Source organism: Anneissia japonica, unplaced genomic scaffold, assembly GCF_011630105.1.
Source record: "Anneissia japonica isolate Jap-2015-1 unplaced genomic scaffold, ASM1163010v1 scaffold724_len3256291_cov202, whole genome shotgun sequence".
In the NCBI taxonomy this organism is placed as follows: Eukaryota; Metazoa; Echinodermata; class Crinoidea; order Comatulida; family Comatulidae; genus Anneissia; species Anneissia japonica.
In genome coordinates this window covers 991,167-1,009,938 of record NW_022744966.1, presented here as the reverse complement: position 1 = coordinate 1,009,938, position 18,772 = coordinate 991,167, and the positions used below count along the sequence as shown (strand labels likewise).

Sequence of the window (18,772 nt, the reverse complement as noted above, 5' to 3'; positions counted from 1 at the left end):
TACATGAAACACTACACCGTTTCTGATATATAAGCTGCAATACATTATTCAGCATCGGAAGAGCTTTCCAACGATACCAAACACGACTACTTTTTGGTGAGTTTATATACTTATTCTTATTTTATACATATTTTAAGTATATTTTGCGGATATTTTAAAACAAATAAACACCTATTTTTTAATTATGTTCCATTCTGGCATGAGTGACAGTAGTTTTTATATGTCTGATTTGTTGCCTGTATAGAAATTATGATTTTAGACACCAACATCATATCTGTAGCTTATTTAGTTCCAATTATATGCACATTTTAGATAAATTTGGCGGCCATTTTTCAAAATGGCCGCCATTTGTATACCAGGTGAAAAATCAAGTGTCAACAGGGCTTAGGGTGAGCAGGACGCGATTTTTTTCCCGTACGAAACATTTGCATGAAATTTCACTCGGGCCATCTCGGATTGACTCGACTAAGTTCGATACGAGGAACAAGAGCAGACACTTCGCAATGTCGTGACGCTCGAGTTTTACTATTATTGCTCTTTCTATGTTTACCTACGCTAGGCCTATGATATCTTACGGATTTATGGGATTTACGTGTGTAACTAACTGTGACCTTCTTGGATGTTGATTAAATGTTAGTATAATATCTACAACAACAACAGCTAGTACCCCCTTTTATAAAGTGTTGATAGGTACAGTAATACCAAAGGCTAGAGAGACGGTGGATAAACTATGGGCCTAAATACAGGCTAAGTTAAGTCCTACCTAGTATAGGCCTAGGGTCCTAGGCTGACACCAACAGTCACGCTTTTTATACAGACGTTGATTGAAATTTTGAAAAAAAAAATGGAAAAAAATTAAAGCATGACATAAAAAATAGAGTGCATAAGAGAAATATTATTAAATAAATAAAATATACGGTACCATTCGGCGGCGTTATTGTACTTGGCCAAACTATCCTTGTAATGTAATTAATGTTAAGTAATAATAATAATAATTTCAGCATTAATTACCTTGACCTAAGCCTTGTAATGAAGAACCATTCTATTTACTAGGCCTATAAATAATAACGAGCCCAGGGGGAATATCTTTTGTGTTATTTCCCATAACGTCGATTTTTTAATTGTTTTCTAATTCCTCCATTGTCTAAGTTCCCCTTAAGGTATAGGCATACAGGTTGGTTTTAGTAACATAATAATAATTAATAATAATAATAATAATAATAATAATAATAATGATATTAATAATAATAATAATAATAATTTCAGCATGAATTACCTTGACCTAAGCCTTGTAATGAAGAACCATACTATTTACTAGGCCTATAATAAGTAGCCCAGGGGGAATATCTTTTCTGTTATTTCCCCTTAACGTCGATTTCTTAATTGTTCTCTAATTGCTCCATTGTCTAAGTTCCCCTTAAGGTAGGCCTACATGTTGGTTTTAGTAACATAATAACAATAATTAATAATAATAATAATAATAATAATAATAAATAATCATTTCGGCATTACATGTAATTAACCTGGTCTAGTCTTGTAATCAAGAATCTGCAGATTACTATGCCTGATATTAATAACTAGGCTTAGGCCTCATTTACATCGTTGGTGCTCTGCCATTTAGGTCTTATGGCATCCAGTATTTTAGAGGTGCTTCTTCTCAGCTCTTCTCTTAATTTGAAAATAACTGTCACCCTGTTTCATTTGATGAAACGCCCCGAGAAACGCGCTTTTCCTTACTCTCTGTGCTTTCTCCAGAAAGCGTATATTTTTTGTAGTTAGGCCTAGGTAATTATGCAAAACCCAGACTTAACTAAACGATAAAAATTGCCACAGTATGTAACTCAAGTTAAAATAACATTTTTTTACTCGTGAAACTCAATCAAATATTATGTCATTTTAAACGACCCATTAGTATTAGCATATGGTAACATCAATGTATTTTTAAAAAATAGACAGCGACGTTCTCTCAGATCAGATAGAAGTTGTTGATGACCTTTTGACCTAAATTCTGCAATACAAGATTTTCGGGTCGATTCAGTCGAGACGGCCCAAGTGGAGTTTCATGTAAATGTTTCGTACGGGAAAAAAATCGCGACCAGCACGGATTAATTAGGATATCTGGCTATATTGACTGCTTCTAACATTCCACTCCCCCTAACTTGATTTCTAGGCCTCTTTTTAAATTTTTCCCGAGTCTATAATATAATAATGATTTATTATTATTATTATTATTATTATTATTATTATTATTATTATTATTATTATTATTTTAATAATAATAATACAATAATAATGTTACTATTATTTTAATAAATAATAATAATAATAATAATAATAATAATAATAATAATAATAATAATAATAATAATAATAATAATACAAATGTGCTTAATTAAATTAGTTCATAGGATACCATATTCAATGCCATTCATTCATGCCTGAATATTAAGTAAGTAGGGCTTGGCCCTAGCTAGCCTAGAATGACAAGTATAGGCAGGCCTAAAAAATTAAGGGCCAGGGCCTGAGTAGTAGGAATAGGCCTAAACTAAGTAGGCCTAGCCTAGGCTGTACAAATATCTGTCTGGGTTTCTCTTCTTAAATTAAAGTTTTTTTCTTGCTCGTACTAATTTGCATTTGTCGGTAAATCGTGTAGCACTGGCGATGGTAGCCAGCGTTATAGATGTCAATATTCCTATCAGTACTATAACTACCACGCCTAGGCATACTTCACTGTCCAATCCGAGGGAGCCTAGCTCAGCGGCAGCGGGGGTAGGCGTTAGGCCTAGGCCCTAGCGACGTCATCAACGAGTACAATACATTCAATCTCGTAACATGATTGGTCTATTTTTTTTCTAATTTGCATAATGAATTTTTCAACATTTTTGTCTATTTAAAAAAAGTGCGTAAGTTATGGCTTAGGGGTCGCGGTGCTTCCTCCCTCGGTTAAGTCATGGTATGAGGGGTAGTAAACCCGGAGGTCGTGAGAGGACGGGCTAAGTTACTCTTTTTTCTTTTCAAGAAGGAAGTTCAGTTGATGGTGGATCATAAATAGCAAATTTGGAGGTTGCGGGTTCGATTCCCACACGAACCGATTTCTTTTTTTTTTTTGCGGGCATAATAGACCGAATTTGCGACGAAAGATGACGTCATTACAAATTGGCCGAGTGGGTATAAAATTGTAAACAATGCCTAAAAGTCCTATTCTATAACGTTGCGAGTTTTTGTATGTTTAAGGAAAACAAGAAAAAAAAATCCAAAGTACGCGGGTAAAATACTTTTTAAAACATTGGTAAGTTAAGGAAGGTTCATAGAACCATCAGAAGACGTTTGATTTGATTTTCATTTAAAATTAAGTTAAATATACGTAGAGTTTTTACAGGCTAGGCCTCGGCCCCTGATACAACGCGACATGGCTGGATGTGATGTTATTTCGTTTATATGAAAACCCAATCTGTTTTGTTAGATTAAATTTAGGAACTTTATTAATAATTATATAATAATTAATAATATATAATAATTATTATCAATAATTTTGAATAATTTAGCTCAACTTGAAATCTGCAAGTACAACACATTTCATGAGTTTTGCTGCAAGCACATTCATCGACCGACGCCATGATTCACTACTGTGAATACACGGCTGCCGTCGTCGCGCTGTAACACAGGCAGACACGACCAATGTACGTTTTATTCCCAAAATAGTACGATTTATTCTCGTTATATTTCACATTTAGCTTACACAATCGTAGAGAAAAGATGACGTTACATTCATAAACATGTAACAATGGTTTCTGTTAATTTAAATCACGCTCAACTTTACACACAAAGCGTGTATGAGACGTTAGTAAAGGCTATTTTGTTAAATTACTGTGTAAATCTTCGTACGTTTGTTTTGGTTCGAATACCCACTAGGCTATAGCTGAACAGCGTCGATCGCTAATTCGGTCCATTCCTGACAGGATTGTTCATTCAATTCATTGAAATTAGTGTTTTGATGGTGATTTTTTTTTTCATCCAATGGGAATTCATACATTTTATATGAGAAGAATCTATGAATATTCAGCTTTCCGTTTATGGGGGTGGGGGAATGAACAACAAGATATTTGCTTGGTGAACAGCCGAAATGGCAATTTAGCCAACGAAGTCGCTAGAAGTAAAAATGCAGCCTCTACGCGGTGGGTAATCAGCACAGCACCAATCGAAAAGTGAAAAATGACGTTGACTTTTTCAAGCAATAAAATTGAAACAAATACTAAATCAATCAGAAAGAATTGCCTTCCAAATAGGCCTACAGAATTGAAGGCAACACAAAAATCCGACAAGTAGGCCTATTTGCTGAGATATGACTGTGAAAAGACAAAAAATGACTTAAAAACTGCTAATATCAGCGTGTGAAACACCTTTGCTAAGCTATTCTCGCTCTTAAACGAAAATGCTGCAAGGAAACCATGTCGTATTTTTTTGTAGTTTTTGGAGCAATATATATATGGCTGATAATTTTACGTTATTTCGTCAGGTCGAGGCGATTTCACTTTATTTGACAATAGACTGATATTATTTCCACTCACAATAGTGTAGTCGTAATATTACTAATACAAAAGTGTGAAATTCAAAAAGGGAAGCAAAAATTTCTTGATTGATTTTAAAAGTAGTGTACATGCAAGACTAAATTAATCACTGTTTTAATCTTATTTGTTTTTCATGGTTCGAATTTTGAATACGTCACAAGCTAATCAGTAGTTAATAAATTATTATTTTTATGAATGTTAGTTTGCACGAAATATATAAGCGGGCATATTTATGACTAAAAGGATAATTTTAAAAACTTTTTATGGTGAGTATTTCCGTGGCAGATTCAAGGGGCCCAGGCGGCCCACTATCCCTAATATTTTTTTCGAAATTTAAAAGTGAAGAAAAATGAAAATTATATTCAAATTTAGTCTGAGTGTGCCATTTCCGACTAACTAGAGGTGCCATAATCATAAATTTTCTTACCTCAGCCCCAACCATGGTGGGCCTGTGGTCTACACTCTCCATCTGTGAAGGTCCCTCTCTGCGCCCAGCTCTATTTCAAATTACTGGATCCGCCACTGAATATTTTTAAAATTTCGTATGGAAATAAATGTTAATTGCATTGCTTAAAATCAATTAAAAGGCTATTGGCGCCAGAGCTTCCCTGATACCCAACCTAGGCTTGGGCCTACGGCCCAAGACTTTATTTTTCATTTCGTCCCCCCCCCCACACCCCCCCCCACTTTCAACCACGGATCGACGCCCTTGATTGTTTATTCGATCACGATAATAACAATTACCATTCAATAATAGTAGTAAGTATAGGCCGAGAGCATTTTTTGCAAGTGTTTTTCACACGCATGGAATATTAAGTACATTTTCACGACAGGTTGTGCAATGGTATAAAAAAGCCCCCTAACGCAAATCCAGGTACACAATAGTTGAACCACCTTTAAAATACCACAAATACAAATGTGCGTGACAATATTTTATTGCTTTAGAAATGTGATTTTAAAAAAGTAGTGCATCGTATACGTAAGCGCTTGTTTTGTTGTTGTTTTTTACTTGCAGCGTTTGGGAAATAGGTACCGTAATAGGTAATGAAATGTAATGAATATAATAATATATAGCATCTAAAACCTATTACTATTATTGAAGGGTCCTTTTAAAGTTTAAATAGGATTTTTTAAAGTTATATTTTTAGATCATTAGACCTATTGAACGAGCCCCCAATAGCCCCGGGCCCCAGTGCTGTGCACTGACTGCACTGTCCATACCTACGCCCCTGGACCTAAGTATTATTAGTGGTTACATAACGTTTGCTATGCACTGTATCATGTGCTATAGAAGTGGAAGACCATAATGTATTTGTGGCAAAGACAAGCCAAACCAGTCACTCGTCACAAATTGTGTTTCAGAGAAAATAGCAAAAACATGCTAGAATGTAAAATTTAAAAAAAATCTATTTTATTTCACTAAACTAAGTTTTATGTATCTATACATCATGCTGTGCTGTTATTTTTCCCAATTTTAATGTTAAAACAACACTTTTTAATGATTTTATGATAGTTTCTGAGAAATGCCTGAATCATAAACTTTTAAGGCTGATTTCTCATATATTGTTCTTCAAACAGCTGTACGCTTAAATGCTTGTAACCTCAGAAGGAAATGTCGGATTTGAACGATTTTTAACCATTTTATAGCTCTGATTTTACTCTTTAACTGTATTATAACTCAAAATCTAATTTTGCGACGAGTGACTGGTTTGGCTTGTCTTTGTTTTGGAATGTACCTCTCTCTCTCTCTGGTAGGGCCTGTACAATCAGTTTAAACGTGTAAGGTATAGGATAGTGTGGATTTAAACATTTTCCTAATGGTAATGTTCAAAGTAAGCGTCAAGGAAAGTAAGTATGATTGTTGGAAAAATTGGTCAACATTTTATTTTGAATTCTCACCCTGACCTTCGCCTGGACGAAGTGGGCGAAGGTCTGGATGCGCGTCTAGTTAGCATGAATTTTGTAAGCATTTTGTAAGCCAGGACCCATAGTATTTTGTTACGTTTCTTCACAGACGGGGTTCGTCGCCCCTCCCCCATCGGGGACATTGGACCCCCAGTCGGGGAAATCCTAGTGCCACAAATATGGTTCAATAACAATTACATACATAGGCCTATGTTCAAGACAGCAACGAAGCTCTTTGATTAGGCTATTCAATGTGATGTGTACGTATCGTCGCGACAAAAGCATCAGTAACGGAAGCGTATTGCTGCCAACGTAAATATATTTTTGAGCCATTACGCACGCGATAATTTAATCGTTGCTAAATACCACGATTTCAACCAAGGGCAGTGTGGCTTCTTAGGGTGACGTCATGAACAATCTTAAGCAGAGAGTCGGTCATCATTCCTTCAACCACTCAACTGCTGCGAGGCACGACGGCCGTCCTTAACGGCACGTTGTTCACTTTTTTGTTGAATTATTGGAGCCCTGCCTGAGTGTCTCTAAATGCACTTAATCTGCCCTCTCTATTTTGAGTAATAATTTATATTTCTATTAAAATGATAATTATAATAAAAATGAATTTGAATATTGTAAAAAAAACTGCCCGAGTATCTGATATTGTCTTGAATACACATCTATAACTGCACTTCAGCTGTCTTCTCTATTTTAATTAATAATTTATATTTCTATTAAATAATTATAATAAAAATGAATTTGAATGTTGTATAGAAAGGTTTTCAAAAAATGTCCGTAATTAATTGATGTACAGGTATTTCTAATTTGAAATATGATAATTTTGAATTTTGTATACTGTATAAACATTTTCATATGTCCATAATGACTTGATATTTTATATGTACAGTTATTTTTCCTGTAATGATGGCACTTGTGTTGTCTTGTCGGTCTGGGTGAGATATCTTGAACATTATCTTTCAATCGGATTTTGCGCGTAAATTCGCTGAGTCGAATGCCATAGAGACAGGATCAATGTTTTTCTTGGGACAAAATGTCATTCATTTTTGAGTATGCTTATCTGTCCTTCTGTAAGTTTGTGCATGGGCGTGGGGGACAGGGGACACGCCCCTGGGGGAACATCATAAAACAATTACGAATGATTGTCGTGAATTTCGTCTGTTAACTTGTGCTCTGTTCCAAGTGCGGACGAAAACCGAGTAAAAATGTAATTGTTTGTACATTTTGTAAGCATCTCAGTAAACACTCCATCGATTTTATGGGTGCAACGGTTATTAGATGCTAAAATTATTGTGAAAGAAATGTACTGTACGTTGTTAAAAATGGAAGCATGTAAACCTATTTAGGCCAACATTTTTACAAACTCGAAAGTACACAATTTCTACAATAAACGACTTTTGTATGATTACTAAGACCCTTATAGACTAGAGTTAATATTATCTGCATATAGATTCTGTTTTTTTTTTCAAAATTTCAAAAAAAGTATAGTTAGTCAAGTGAATTTTATATAGCGGTTATTAAACAATAATTATACAGCCTTTGACACGGATACGTCTATCTATTTAGACTTATTTAATAATAGTGAAGCCGCAAGTTTACGAACTCCGATGTGACGATTATTTTCATAATTATCCTTAACATCATCCTTACCATTATCATCATCATCCTTGTTGCCATCATCGTCCTCTTCATTGTCATCTTATTATAATTATTCAATATAATTATTAATTTTTGTTTATTTGAATCTGCCTTTTGGAGTTTTAGATACTACGGGTCAGATGGCACCGATCACCAAACGTACACCAGAGACCGTTATACATTTATCCATTTCTGATTGGTAACCAAGGACCAAATAATCAATTGCAAGCACTGGTTACAGCAATAGGTGTTGCTATTCTTACAAACAGGACAATTGTTGCTAGTGATTTCTACGATCATCAAAGTGGAACATTAAACAAACCTTACCCGATGAATGAAACCATTGATATTCATGAACTTGGTAAACTTATTACAATCGTGACTGAACACCAATTTTATAAAGATTGTGGTCATTATGTTACTGCTCTGATAAATGGTATCGTCGGTCGTAATAATGATACTGACGGAAAGAAATTGCACACATATAAAAGCTTCATACAATCACATAGTAACATTTCAGTGCCAAAGGTACTTGCTAATGGAAATAATCTCTTTGGCTTGAAACACGTATTACCAACGTTCAACACAAATGTTCAAGACAATTTTGACAGATGCTTAGGGTACATTTATCCTTACGGAGACTCTGCACAACTGTTTTTAGGACGACAAGAATTACGGTCTTTGATATTTAAGCATTTACGTAGACCAGATTTGATTAAAAAGCACCAGCAATCAATATCAAAATCACTGTGGAAGTCGGGTGGTGTTCTCGGCGTTCATTGGCGACTGAATAAGGAATGGCAGCGGGTTTGGTAAGTTTTAAAGTATAGTGTGGTCTATTCTCTCAATTGTTTTGACATTTTTCTAGTCTCCGGAGATAAAAAAATTGTTTTTGTTATTTGTTATTTCAGTATTTATATAGCGCCTATTCAGTTAAATTACATGTTTTACAAATGAATATGACACAGAAAAACCGTCGGGATACATATATTTGAAAGGGGATGTACTTAGATTTTTTTTAAATGAATGAGCGTTTTCACAGCTTTATTATTAACAAAAAAAAACTCAGTTATCACTATTACTTGTTAAATTACAGCATTTTATCAACCAGACATAAGAAGTGAATTAGACCTGAGACACATATAAGTTGTTTCAGATTAGACATCTTCATCTATTTTTTTCTTTAAATAGGCCTACCTAATAAATGTAGGCGCTGCGTGTGGCACCAGGATTTGGCCAACGGGGGTGGGCAATGTTCCCGACGAGAGCTAAGTGGGCGTGGTCGGGCGTCATTCAAAATGTTCCGAAAGTGGTCCAGGGGTGGGGGCGAAACCCTCTAAAAATATGACAATTTAGGGGTTTCAGGCTTATTTATTCGATTTTGATACATGATGCATTAATTTTTTTCCCACCGATTTGTGGTTTTTCTCCTTGACAGGGGGCTCTGGCCCACACTGGCGTCACCCCTGAATTTAGGATATTTCTTTCTTAGTTGCTCTTGAACCCCGGACATTTTCTTTTATAGGTGCCGCGGTAATGATTCATACAGCCAAAAATATGCATGTAAAGTGGCACGCATTGACAAAGCATTCATCGCAAAGCGTTTGGTGAACACAATGACAATGCTCAATTTGTCAAATATTTATCTCGCAAGTACACAAGACTCTGAGGTAAGGAAATTCATCTGCTTTAGATCAATCAAAAGACACAAGAACTACCGGTAATGCATGTATAGGGAATTTTAGGAAAAGGTATAGAATGAATTGATATGATGTACTCTCTAACTAGGCCTTCTTGGGGAAGGGGTACAAACATTTTCTGCGTGATTTTCCCTTTTATTACACTGTGACCTTTATTAAATTTAGGGCCAAATGTAGAAGTAGGGGAATAACTAATAACTCGCAGCATCATTGTGCTGAATTGCGTATGGGCGTGGTCTGTGACTACCTAGTAACCGTAAAGAGGTGCTTATGTATCTACATGTTCACATCATTTCACAACAACAGGTGCTGAAATGAACCATAGCATCGGGGTAACCCCCTAAGCAGTGAGTTCTTTAAAGTGTACACGAGCCAAGTGGCGGCGCTACGGGGGGAGGGGGAATATCCCCCTAAAAATATTCTTGCACCCCACCCCACCCCCCACAAGAAAAGAAGAAAAAAAAATCACAATTCGTCGGGGGACAAAAAAGTAGGCCTGTATGTAGCCTATTTTCTACGTAGGGCCAATTAGTAGACAATGTAAAATTGATTAAATAAGCCTCTGAAACCCCTAAATTGTAACATTTTTCGGGGGCCCCATAGACCACTGTCGAAACATTTAAATTGACACCCGACCACGCCCACTTTGCTTTCGTCGGGGACCTTGACACCACCCTCCCAATTGTACAGTACCTTTCACTTGTACGGTACCACCTTACTTCACCCCCACACCCCTTTTCAGACGCTGGCGAAACCCCTGCACGAGCAAGATGTGTACACTGGACCTCCAAGTCCTTATACGAGAAGACTTGGTAGTTCTCGGCGCCCCTGCCTTGCCGCTCGGCCACTCAAAAAGATATTATTATTACACTGAGGATCTTAATTTTAGGAAAATTAGGAAAATGTATTACATTTGGAGAAACGCTGCTTTGTCTGCATGCAAACACAATGCAGATATCGGTACATATGTTAAAAAATTGATTTATGAATTTCAAAATTATTTTAATATTTTAGGAAAATTTATTACATTTGGAGAAGACGCTGTTTTTCTGCATGCAAACACATTGCAGATATCGGTACATAAGTTAAAAAATTGATTTATGAATTTCAAAATTCCTGGTTATGGAATGCCCGGGTTAGCAGTTACAGTCAGGGTTACAGAACTTCTGTTGGGAACATGTCAATAGATATCACTACAGTACGTGCAGAAAAATAAGATTAAATGTGTTAAGTAAGAAGGCTCATTACCCAGATCAGTGGCGGATTCAAGGGGTGGGGGAAGCTGTCCCAGACCCCCTAAATTTTTCAAAATTATAAAAAATGGGGTAGAAAAGAAAATTATATTAAAATTGAAGTGAGAGGGCCGTTTTCGGTCTTCTAGAGGTGCCATAATTATAAATGTTCTTACCTCAGTTTCAACCATGGTGGTGGTCCACACTCTTCACCTGTGAAAGTCCTCCCCCCACCCATTTTCGACCTGCCACCACAGATCTCCAGGAAATGACTTCTTCCAACTTGGGACCCCCTTTTTCACATCAAAGCAAATATAAACAGGAAAACACTCAAATGACACTTAAAAAATCTTTGGATGATTAGGTGTTTCTTGGCCAGATTTCCCCAGTATATTTTTCCCAATAACTATTGCTATTTTTTTGCTATTATAAAAATTATATTGTTTTTAGATTTAATTATTTACATATCTTTAATTTTAGCATGCCCCCACCCCCCCTCCACACCTTATAAATGTACCAATCAACTGTTATATGCCGTCATCGTTTAATAGATCGTCTTATGGATGCTGGGTCGGATGCAGGATTTGGCGGTAGGGGGTGCATGAAAGTCCACACAGTGGAATATTAAATTTGAGAATATGGACGTGCCCGGAAATTGCACTCTCATACCTTAAAAATCTTACCGGTAATTCATATCAACAATACAATACAACAATTATTTTTCTTAATGCAATTTAGGGGGGTGTGATCGCGCACCGTCTGCACCCCCACTGCAGCCCCCCAGGACGTGAACGTTCCTTTCTTTGCCCCTTGTGAAATGTCACCCCAAATCAATCAGAATTGGCATACCACAGGGTAGTGTCTTTGGTTGAAGTTTATTTTTGTTATTCATGAATAATGATATTTAAAAAAAAAGATTTTTCCTGGGACATATAGTATTTTTGCGGATGATTTTGCTATTTATGTTTCAGGAACACAAGTTGATAGATTAAATACAGAATTTCAAATATTTTAGAAAATATTGGTAAATAGTATGTCGGAAATAAGTTTGTTTTTCTCTTTTGTGGATTCATCCAACTGTTATTTGTCAATTCAGTAGTACATTTTCACAGCTGTATCGCTCATTAACGCCAACATTTTACATGACATAAACATTGAGTTATGGTATAAAAAAGCTTTTTTCATATACAAATATAATATACATATTTTTTTTTCCAACATTTTTCCTGTGAATTATATCTTTCCATTCTTGTGGAATTGCCTTAAGCAAATTACCCAGTTAGCTTTTCCTTTCAACACTCTTAAGTTGTGTTACATAAGCCATTGATGATTACAACATCTTTTATTCTGTTAATACCGGACCTAATCCAGTTTCTGTACAGTAATGAGAAACCATTATATGTAATCATTTTATTTCCCTATATCTGTTGCTCAATGACCTTATCATACCATGCCGGGTGCTGGGCAATACCTTCATTAAATACCTCTATTCTCAGTTAATTCAAAAACACACTGCAGTGCCGGATGGAATCGAGTCCAGGTGGGAAAAAGAACTAGACAATACTAAACTACAATGGGATATGATCTTCACAACGTTACATAAATGTACAATTGATACAAAACTTAAAAATTTTCAGTTTCGATTTATTCATCGTATTATTTATACGAATTCCTTTCTACATAAGATATATATTGTTGAATCACCAAATTATGATTTTTGCTTAGAAAAACAACAAACTTTATTACACAGGTTTTTTGAATGCAAAGTAATTAATGCGCTGTGGAAACAAGTACAAATATTTATAAAACAAAGGTTTGAAAGAAATTTAACTTTAAATAAAGAAAGCATATGTTTTGGAATTGACAACCATAAAAATAATCATGCAATTAATAAACTAATAGTTATTACAAAACTATACATTTATAACTGTAAAGTTAATGGACAAAAACCGCACATAAATCCCTTAAAATCAGTATATGAGAAGCATAAACAAATTGAACAATACATTGCATTCAAAAATAGTTAGCATTGCAGAATAAGGTAGATAGGCCTATATACTGAAATTTTTTTTATATTATGTATTTTGTAGAATTATGAATCATCAATCATTTTGTTTCTTGAATAGCCATTTATGTATGGTAACTATCCATAGTTGCTTACTTTTTCTTTGGTTTTTTATAGTAATGTAACCTTGCTATGTAATTTGTTTTGTTTTATGAAATATACCAGAAATAACAAAAAAAAAAAAAAAAAAAAAAAAAAAAAAAAAAAAAAAATACCTTCATTGAGCTGAGCCAAAGTAGTTAAGATATCGTTGGTATACCTCTAAGCAGGGGCGGCGCCAGCGGGGGAGGGGGATGGACAGGGAGATTAAGCAAAGTTTTCACATTCCACTACACCAAGCCAAATCTTTCTCAGCAATCGTTTCGTCTGGTTCTGATCAGTCAAGCAGAACATATAAATCGTTAATCGACCATTGACGACCAGCAAGTCTCAATTAAAAAAAAAAAATCTCGTTTTGAGAAGAGGGGACACACCCTCCCATACCCACCTTCGGCCCTCACATAACGCTGCGCGCTATAGTTACACGCATAAATACTTAGCCCCCAGTCGGACATCTAATCCCCACCACCCATAAATTATATCCTAAGGCTGCCACTGCCTCCAAGGGCATGCCCTTTAAAATTCAAATGTGATGTTATTTATTACGTCTTTTGGGCCAATTTCGTTAAAATACATACATAATCGGAAATAAGTTGAAAATATATGCAGTTACAACATATACCTCTGTAAGCTTCACGATTCATAATATAGGAAAAGTGGCCGAAACATTGCGGCAATCACTTATTACATAAGCACAATCGAACCATGTATCGATTATGCAATTTCGGTTTTGGGAATCACATCTGAGATAAATATATTGTAAAAAGACTGCAAAAACGTTGAGCAAGAATTATATAAACAAAATTTTTATTACAAAAACTCTTGTGGCGAAAACATAATTCGACAGCTAATTTCATGTTTAATGTACAGATGCTAAGTGACATGCTCCCATCCTCTTCTCGTTAATATAACGAAATTAAAATGATTTTCGATCGACATGGATATTCCAAATTCAAACGCTTTGAATGTTGTTGCACTAAGCGTAGTGCCGTCTCTCTTTCACTGTAATTCCCATCTAGTGTTCGAGTCACAATTTTTACAACGGTATATGGGCAAGTCATGTGTAACTACCATCATGTGACTATTTTTAAAAATTTGAAAATATTAATGTGCAGTATTACTTAAAGATAAATACTATCAATTCAGATTGTTATTTATGCATTGCTTTTTTTAGATTTAAGTGGGATGGGGCCCTTACAGATCGAGGACCCATGGAGGTCGGGGGCCCAGGTTCAATAAACCTGCGGTAGTTACGACACTGATTTTTGTTAACCAGGTGCCTTCCAACACTTATTCATTTACTAAAATTCAAAATATATGTCAGATCTATCAAGTAAACAATGATTAGCAATTGCTATGCCAAAACGTCTTTCATGAACATATTTTCGTCAATCAAGTGCCTTCAAAATATATGTTGTGTAGAAATGGTTTGGTTTCTCAACCCCGAAGTCGGGGTTTCAATCCCTCACTGTGAATTTCGCTTGTGTCCTTAAGCAAGGCACTTAATCTGCATTGCTTCTCTCCACCCAGAAGTACTAAGTGGGCAGTGGCGGGGTGAATAGGGTGGCTACCGCCCCCCCCCCCCCACTTTCAGTGACCACGAAAAAAGAATACGGTCAGTCGTCTTGTGTGTGTGCTTCTCATGTATACATGTTACATGTAGCAGGCTACTCTCTTAAAACATACACTTTCTATTACAGCTTAACTTCTTTTCAGATGTCATCCAAAAGCGTCTTTTTAGATGTCATCCAAAAAACTTAAATGGAAGGGGATGCCTCTCCCAAAACCCATGATCAAGGGTGGACACGTCCCCAAATATTGTTGAGGGGTGGGGGTGTGTCCCTTCACTTTTCGTCCGCAATGTAATAATTTCATAAGTTAAAAAGATGCCTGGAAATTGTTGAAATGAACTGCATAAATGACCCAGGTTTTAACGAAAGTGTGCTGTACAACCGGTACTCTATCTCTGCCCACAAAAATCTGAATTACATTACACGACTCAAGTGGACGTACCTATATTATAATTTGAGAAGTATGAGAAAAAAACGTGTAATAATAAGAAGATTGGTTTTCGGCACATGGTAAAGTAAATTAAAAATACATCAAAGACAATTGAGTTTTATTTTCAAAGGAACATCACAGCTATTAATTTGATCGATGGATGATGAATTTAATTATATAAAAGTGTCATTTCCGGCAATCTAGAGGTACTATTTACCCAAAATGTTCCCACCTCAGCCCTTAACTATGGTGTAGACTGATGGGTTTAAGTAGGTAGGCCTGAATTAATACAACAAAGACAATGTTTTTAATATTTATTTTCTATAGTACATCACACATTAATTAGATATTTATGATTGTCGAAAATCGCTGGTAAACATCATGAGAAATTTGTTGGCACTTCATTTTATTATATAATGGAGATGTGATGACGAGGAATTTTTACTCGTTATCTAGATCTACTATTTCCTAAAATTTTCGCACCTCAGGCCCAACCATGGTGGGCTCACGAAATGTCCCCCTCACCTTTCCAAACAGATCTGCGCACTTGTCGAATCAACGCCCCCCCCCCCCCCCCCCGCCCCCCCCCCCCCCCCCACACACCTTGCTAAATCCTAGATCCGCCACTGGTGGGTACCTAAAGAGGATCGAGTGCAAGATACAGTATATATTATATATAGTATAATATATTTTATTTGGCAAACTATGGAATTCCCCCGTACGCATCCTTCCAATAGAAGCAGCCAAGAGCAGCTGTGAGGCATGCGACAGCTTTGCTGGCTGAGCCCATTGGCTAACCCAAACCCTCAAATTCGAAACCACCTTTGGGAACTGAAAATTTAGGGTGGTCTCAGGGTTTTGGTCTCCATATAGAGGATTAGCTTAGTGTAACAGATTTAAGATTATTATTTGGTTCTTTGAAAAGTGGTCCCTAATTAGAGGGGTCTCGATTTAGAGGGTGCACTGTATTATGCTGATGACTTGAGTTAAACAAATAGCGCCAGTACGCTGGATTTTTGGAATGCCAAGCTTCATACATTACTATTTTCTGTATAAGAACGATATTAACTACTAAGAACACAGATGGTATGTTGTATAATACAATTTTTTCATGTTTCCAGAAGCAGATTATTTCATTGGAAGTCCTCTATCATCATGGACAGATAATGTCATTCGGCAAAGAGATTACAAACAGACGTCAATTATTTCAAAGATACTGTTGTCACCACTACAAAAAACTTGAGGAACACAGTGGGTACCTGGTAGATTTGAATATCAACGTTCGGACTGTAGCTATAACGGTAGTTTTCCACCGACGAATTTATTTCACTCTGCAAAAGTTACAGACTACAAAAATCTGCTGAACCGGACCACTAAAAGCAAAACTATCTGGCATAGGACTTGCGCAAGAGGCACATAGTCAATCTGGATTAACATCTAGAGAGCTGAGTACATATTCTATTGGTATTTGCTTCAATGACTGGGTAATAAAGCACAGTGACATTTGGAAATCTGTGTGCAACATTACAATCACAATTTAATTCGTTATTTTGTTTATACAAATGTACTCATATTTAAACATACAGTAGTCAAGTATTTCTATAAACAGGCTGTTCTAATAAAACCTCCTGTTTGTTTACGTTATGTACATAATTGCAATCTATACCGGTCACTTTATAATTCAACACATTGAGAGGTTTATTTCTTTTGTGTAAGTTTTGAAGATTAGTTTTACTGGGCGAGCATAGATTTAATATTTAATGTTCTCCTGAAGTAAAGTCGAAATGGTGAAATATATTGCTCCGAGGTATGTGGAGACCGTAGCCTCTCTTAGGCTACGGTCTCCACATCACCGAGGGGCTATAGATTTCACTGTTCCCTGAATCTAAAGCAGTCAATATTTGTTTTATATACCTCGTACATAGATTGTACGAGACCTAAAAATAATGAAAATAGTACACAGCAAAAAAGTACTATCTCATAGGGTAATAGCAGTGGCGGACCGCAGGGTAAAATGGCATATCTAGAATGTACGAGGGTAGCACATGCAACCCCCTCCCCCTAAAAAAAATACTCGCCCATCCCAAGTCGCTTCCACCCCCACCCACAAATCATCCTCAAGTAGTTAAAAATCACCTCAAATCATGTTATTTTGCAAGTTAGACCCCTCACCTAATCACCAATCCCCCACTTTACCTTTCTACCCCCATCAGCTCCCTTCCATTTCAAGACCCCTATGCCACTGATGGTGGGCCTGCTAGTAGGAAATGTTTGTAACAGATTGCGTTCTGTAGTCAAAATACAATGTATGTTATTTTTAATACCAGCATCGTTGTCTTCTTTTCAAAAGAATTCTTATTCCTGTATTTTAACAAATTTCAATTCAAATAATAATAATTCAAAGTTTCTTCTATACTGGTCATATGTATGTAAATTTATTTACATTCAGATTAGGCCTATAGATAGAACACCTGATCAGCAGTGGAGGTCCCGATTTGTGAGCAGAAGAGTATGCGCACGTACTATTGGAAGCACTGCTTCCATTCCCGTGTTAAATTGGCTATTCTGACGCCACCACACGGTTGTCACAGTAGCAAATTTAGGCGTTGTAGGGTATAATGCTCTGACTCCCATTGACTCACTGAATACGTAATTGGCTGATATTGGAAACCAGCCATGCAGAAATTCTAAGCAGCTGAGAGTACGATGCCATTGAAAAACTTTGCTATTACAATGAAATGTAGCATTCCACTCGAAAAATTTAGGTTTATATAGAAGACTCTGACTAAGAAATGCTAAAAAAAGAAAAAAAAAAAAAGGAGAAACTGTACTAATATATTTTAAAAAATTTGTTTTAGCCAGGGTATGCACGGCATACCTTGCTTGCCTTGACAGTCAGCCACTGGGTAATAGTACTTTCTATTGCTGCTTCTTAACCAATCAGATGCCTAGAATCTATGTATGTGGTATATCAAGTTAGATTTCAGATATTTCTGCAATAGTCCAAAAATTTTCTTAAAGTGTAATTTTAAAGATTGTATCATAAGTGTTTTTTTTTTAATTATGCATTTCTGCATTTGTTTTAGTTGCTTGTGATGACCACATTGGAAGATTTAACTTTTATCCTTAGTTGTCAGTTTGTCATTGTATTTTACATGTATGGTATGAAATAAATTTAATAAATCAATCAATAAGTGATCTGAAGCAAAAGCATCTTTCTTCTGAACCAAAGTATTTACTTGTACATGGTGACATGGTTCAGGATTTTAAGTATTTCTCAATTGTGCTTTGGTTATTATCATAATTTTTCTTGCGCTTCGCTGATGATGTTTCAGTACCACATCTTCTGAAATGCAATAAGATAAACAAAAGTACATTAAACTTGCTGAGCAGCACTGTGAAATATACATATAAATAATAAAATAATGGTAGAAACAGTGCTTGAATAAAGGAGCAATGATGTAAACATGCATAACCCAGTTTATAATGCATAGGATTGCCCCTGACATGATAAATTAAAAAATTCAGTAGCACTTGCGACAATACAGTTTT

The 18,772-nt window shown here is 35.9% G+C and overlaps 1 protein-coding gene across 1 annotated transcript in view; it reads left to right on the top strand.

Moving 5' to 3' along the window:
* Positions 1-18,038, top strand: part of LOC117119783 — a 26,460-nt gene extending 8,422 nt beyond the window's left edge. Inside the window, exons 2-4 of the mRNA XM_033264693.1 lie at positions 8,250-8,935; positions 9,649-9,793; positions 16,342-18,038. Of these exons, the coding sequence (XP_033120584.1) occupies positions 8,454-8,935; positions 9,649-9,793; positions 16,342-16,584 (870 nt within the window). The 5' untranslated portion in view covers positions 8,250-8,453 and the 3' untranslated portion in view covers positions 16,585-18,038. The remainder of the gene's footprint in view (positions 1-8,249; positions 8,936-9,648; positions 9,794-16,341) is intronic.
* Positions 18,039-18,772: the final 734 nt, after the last annotated feature.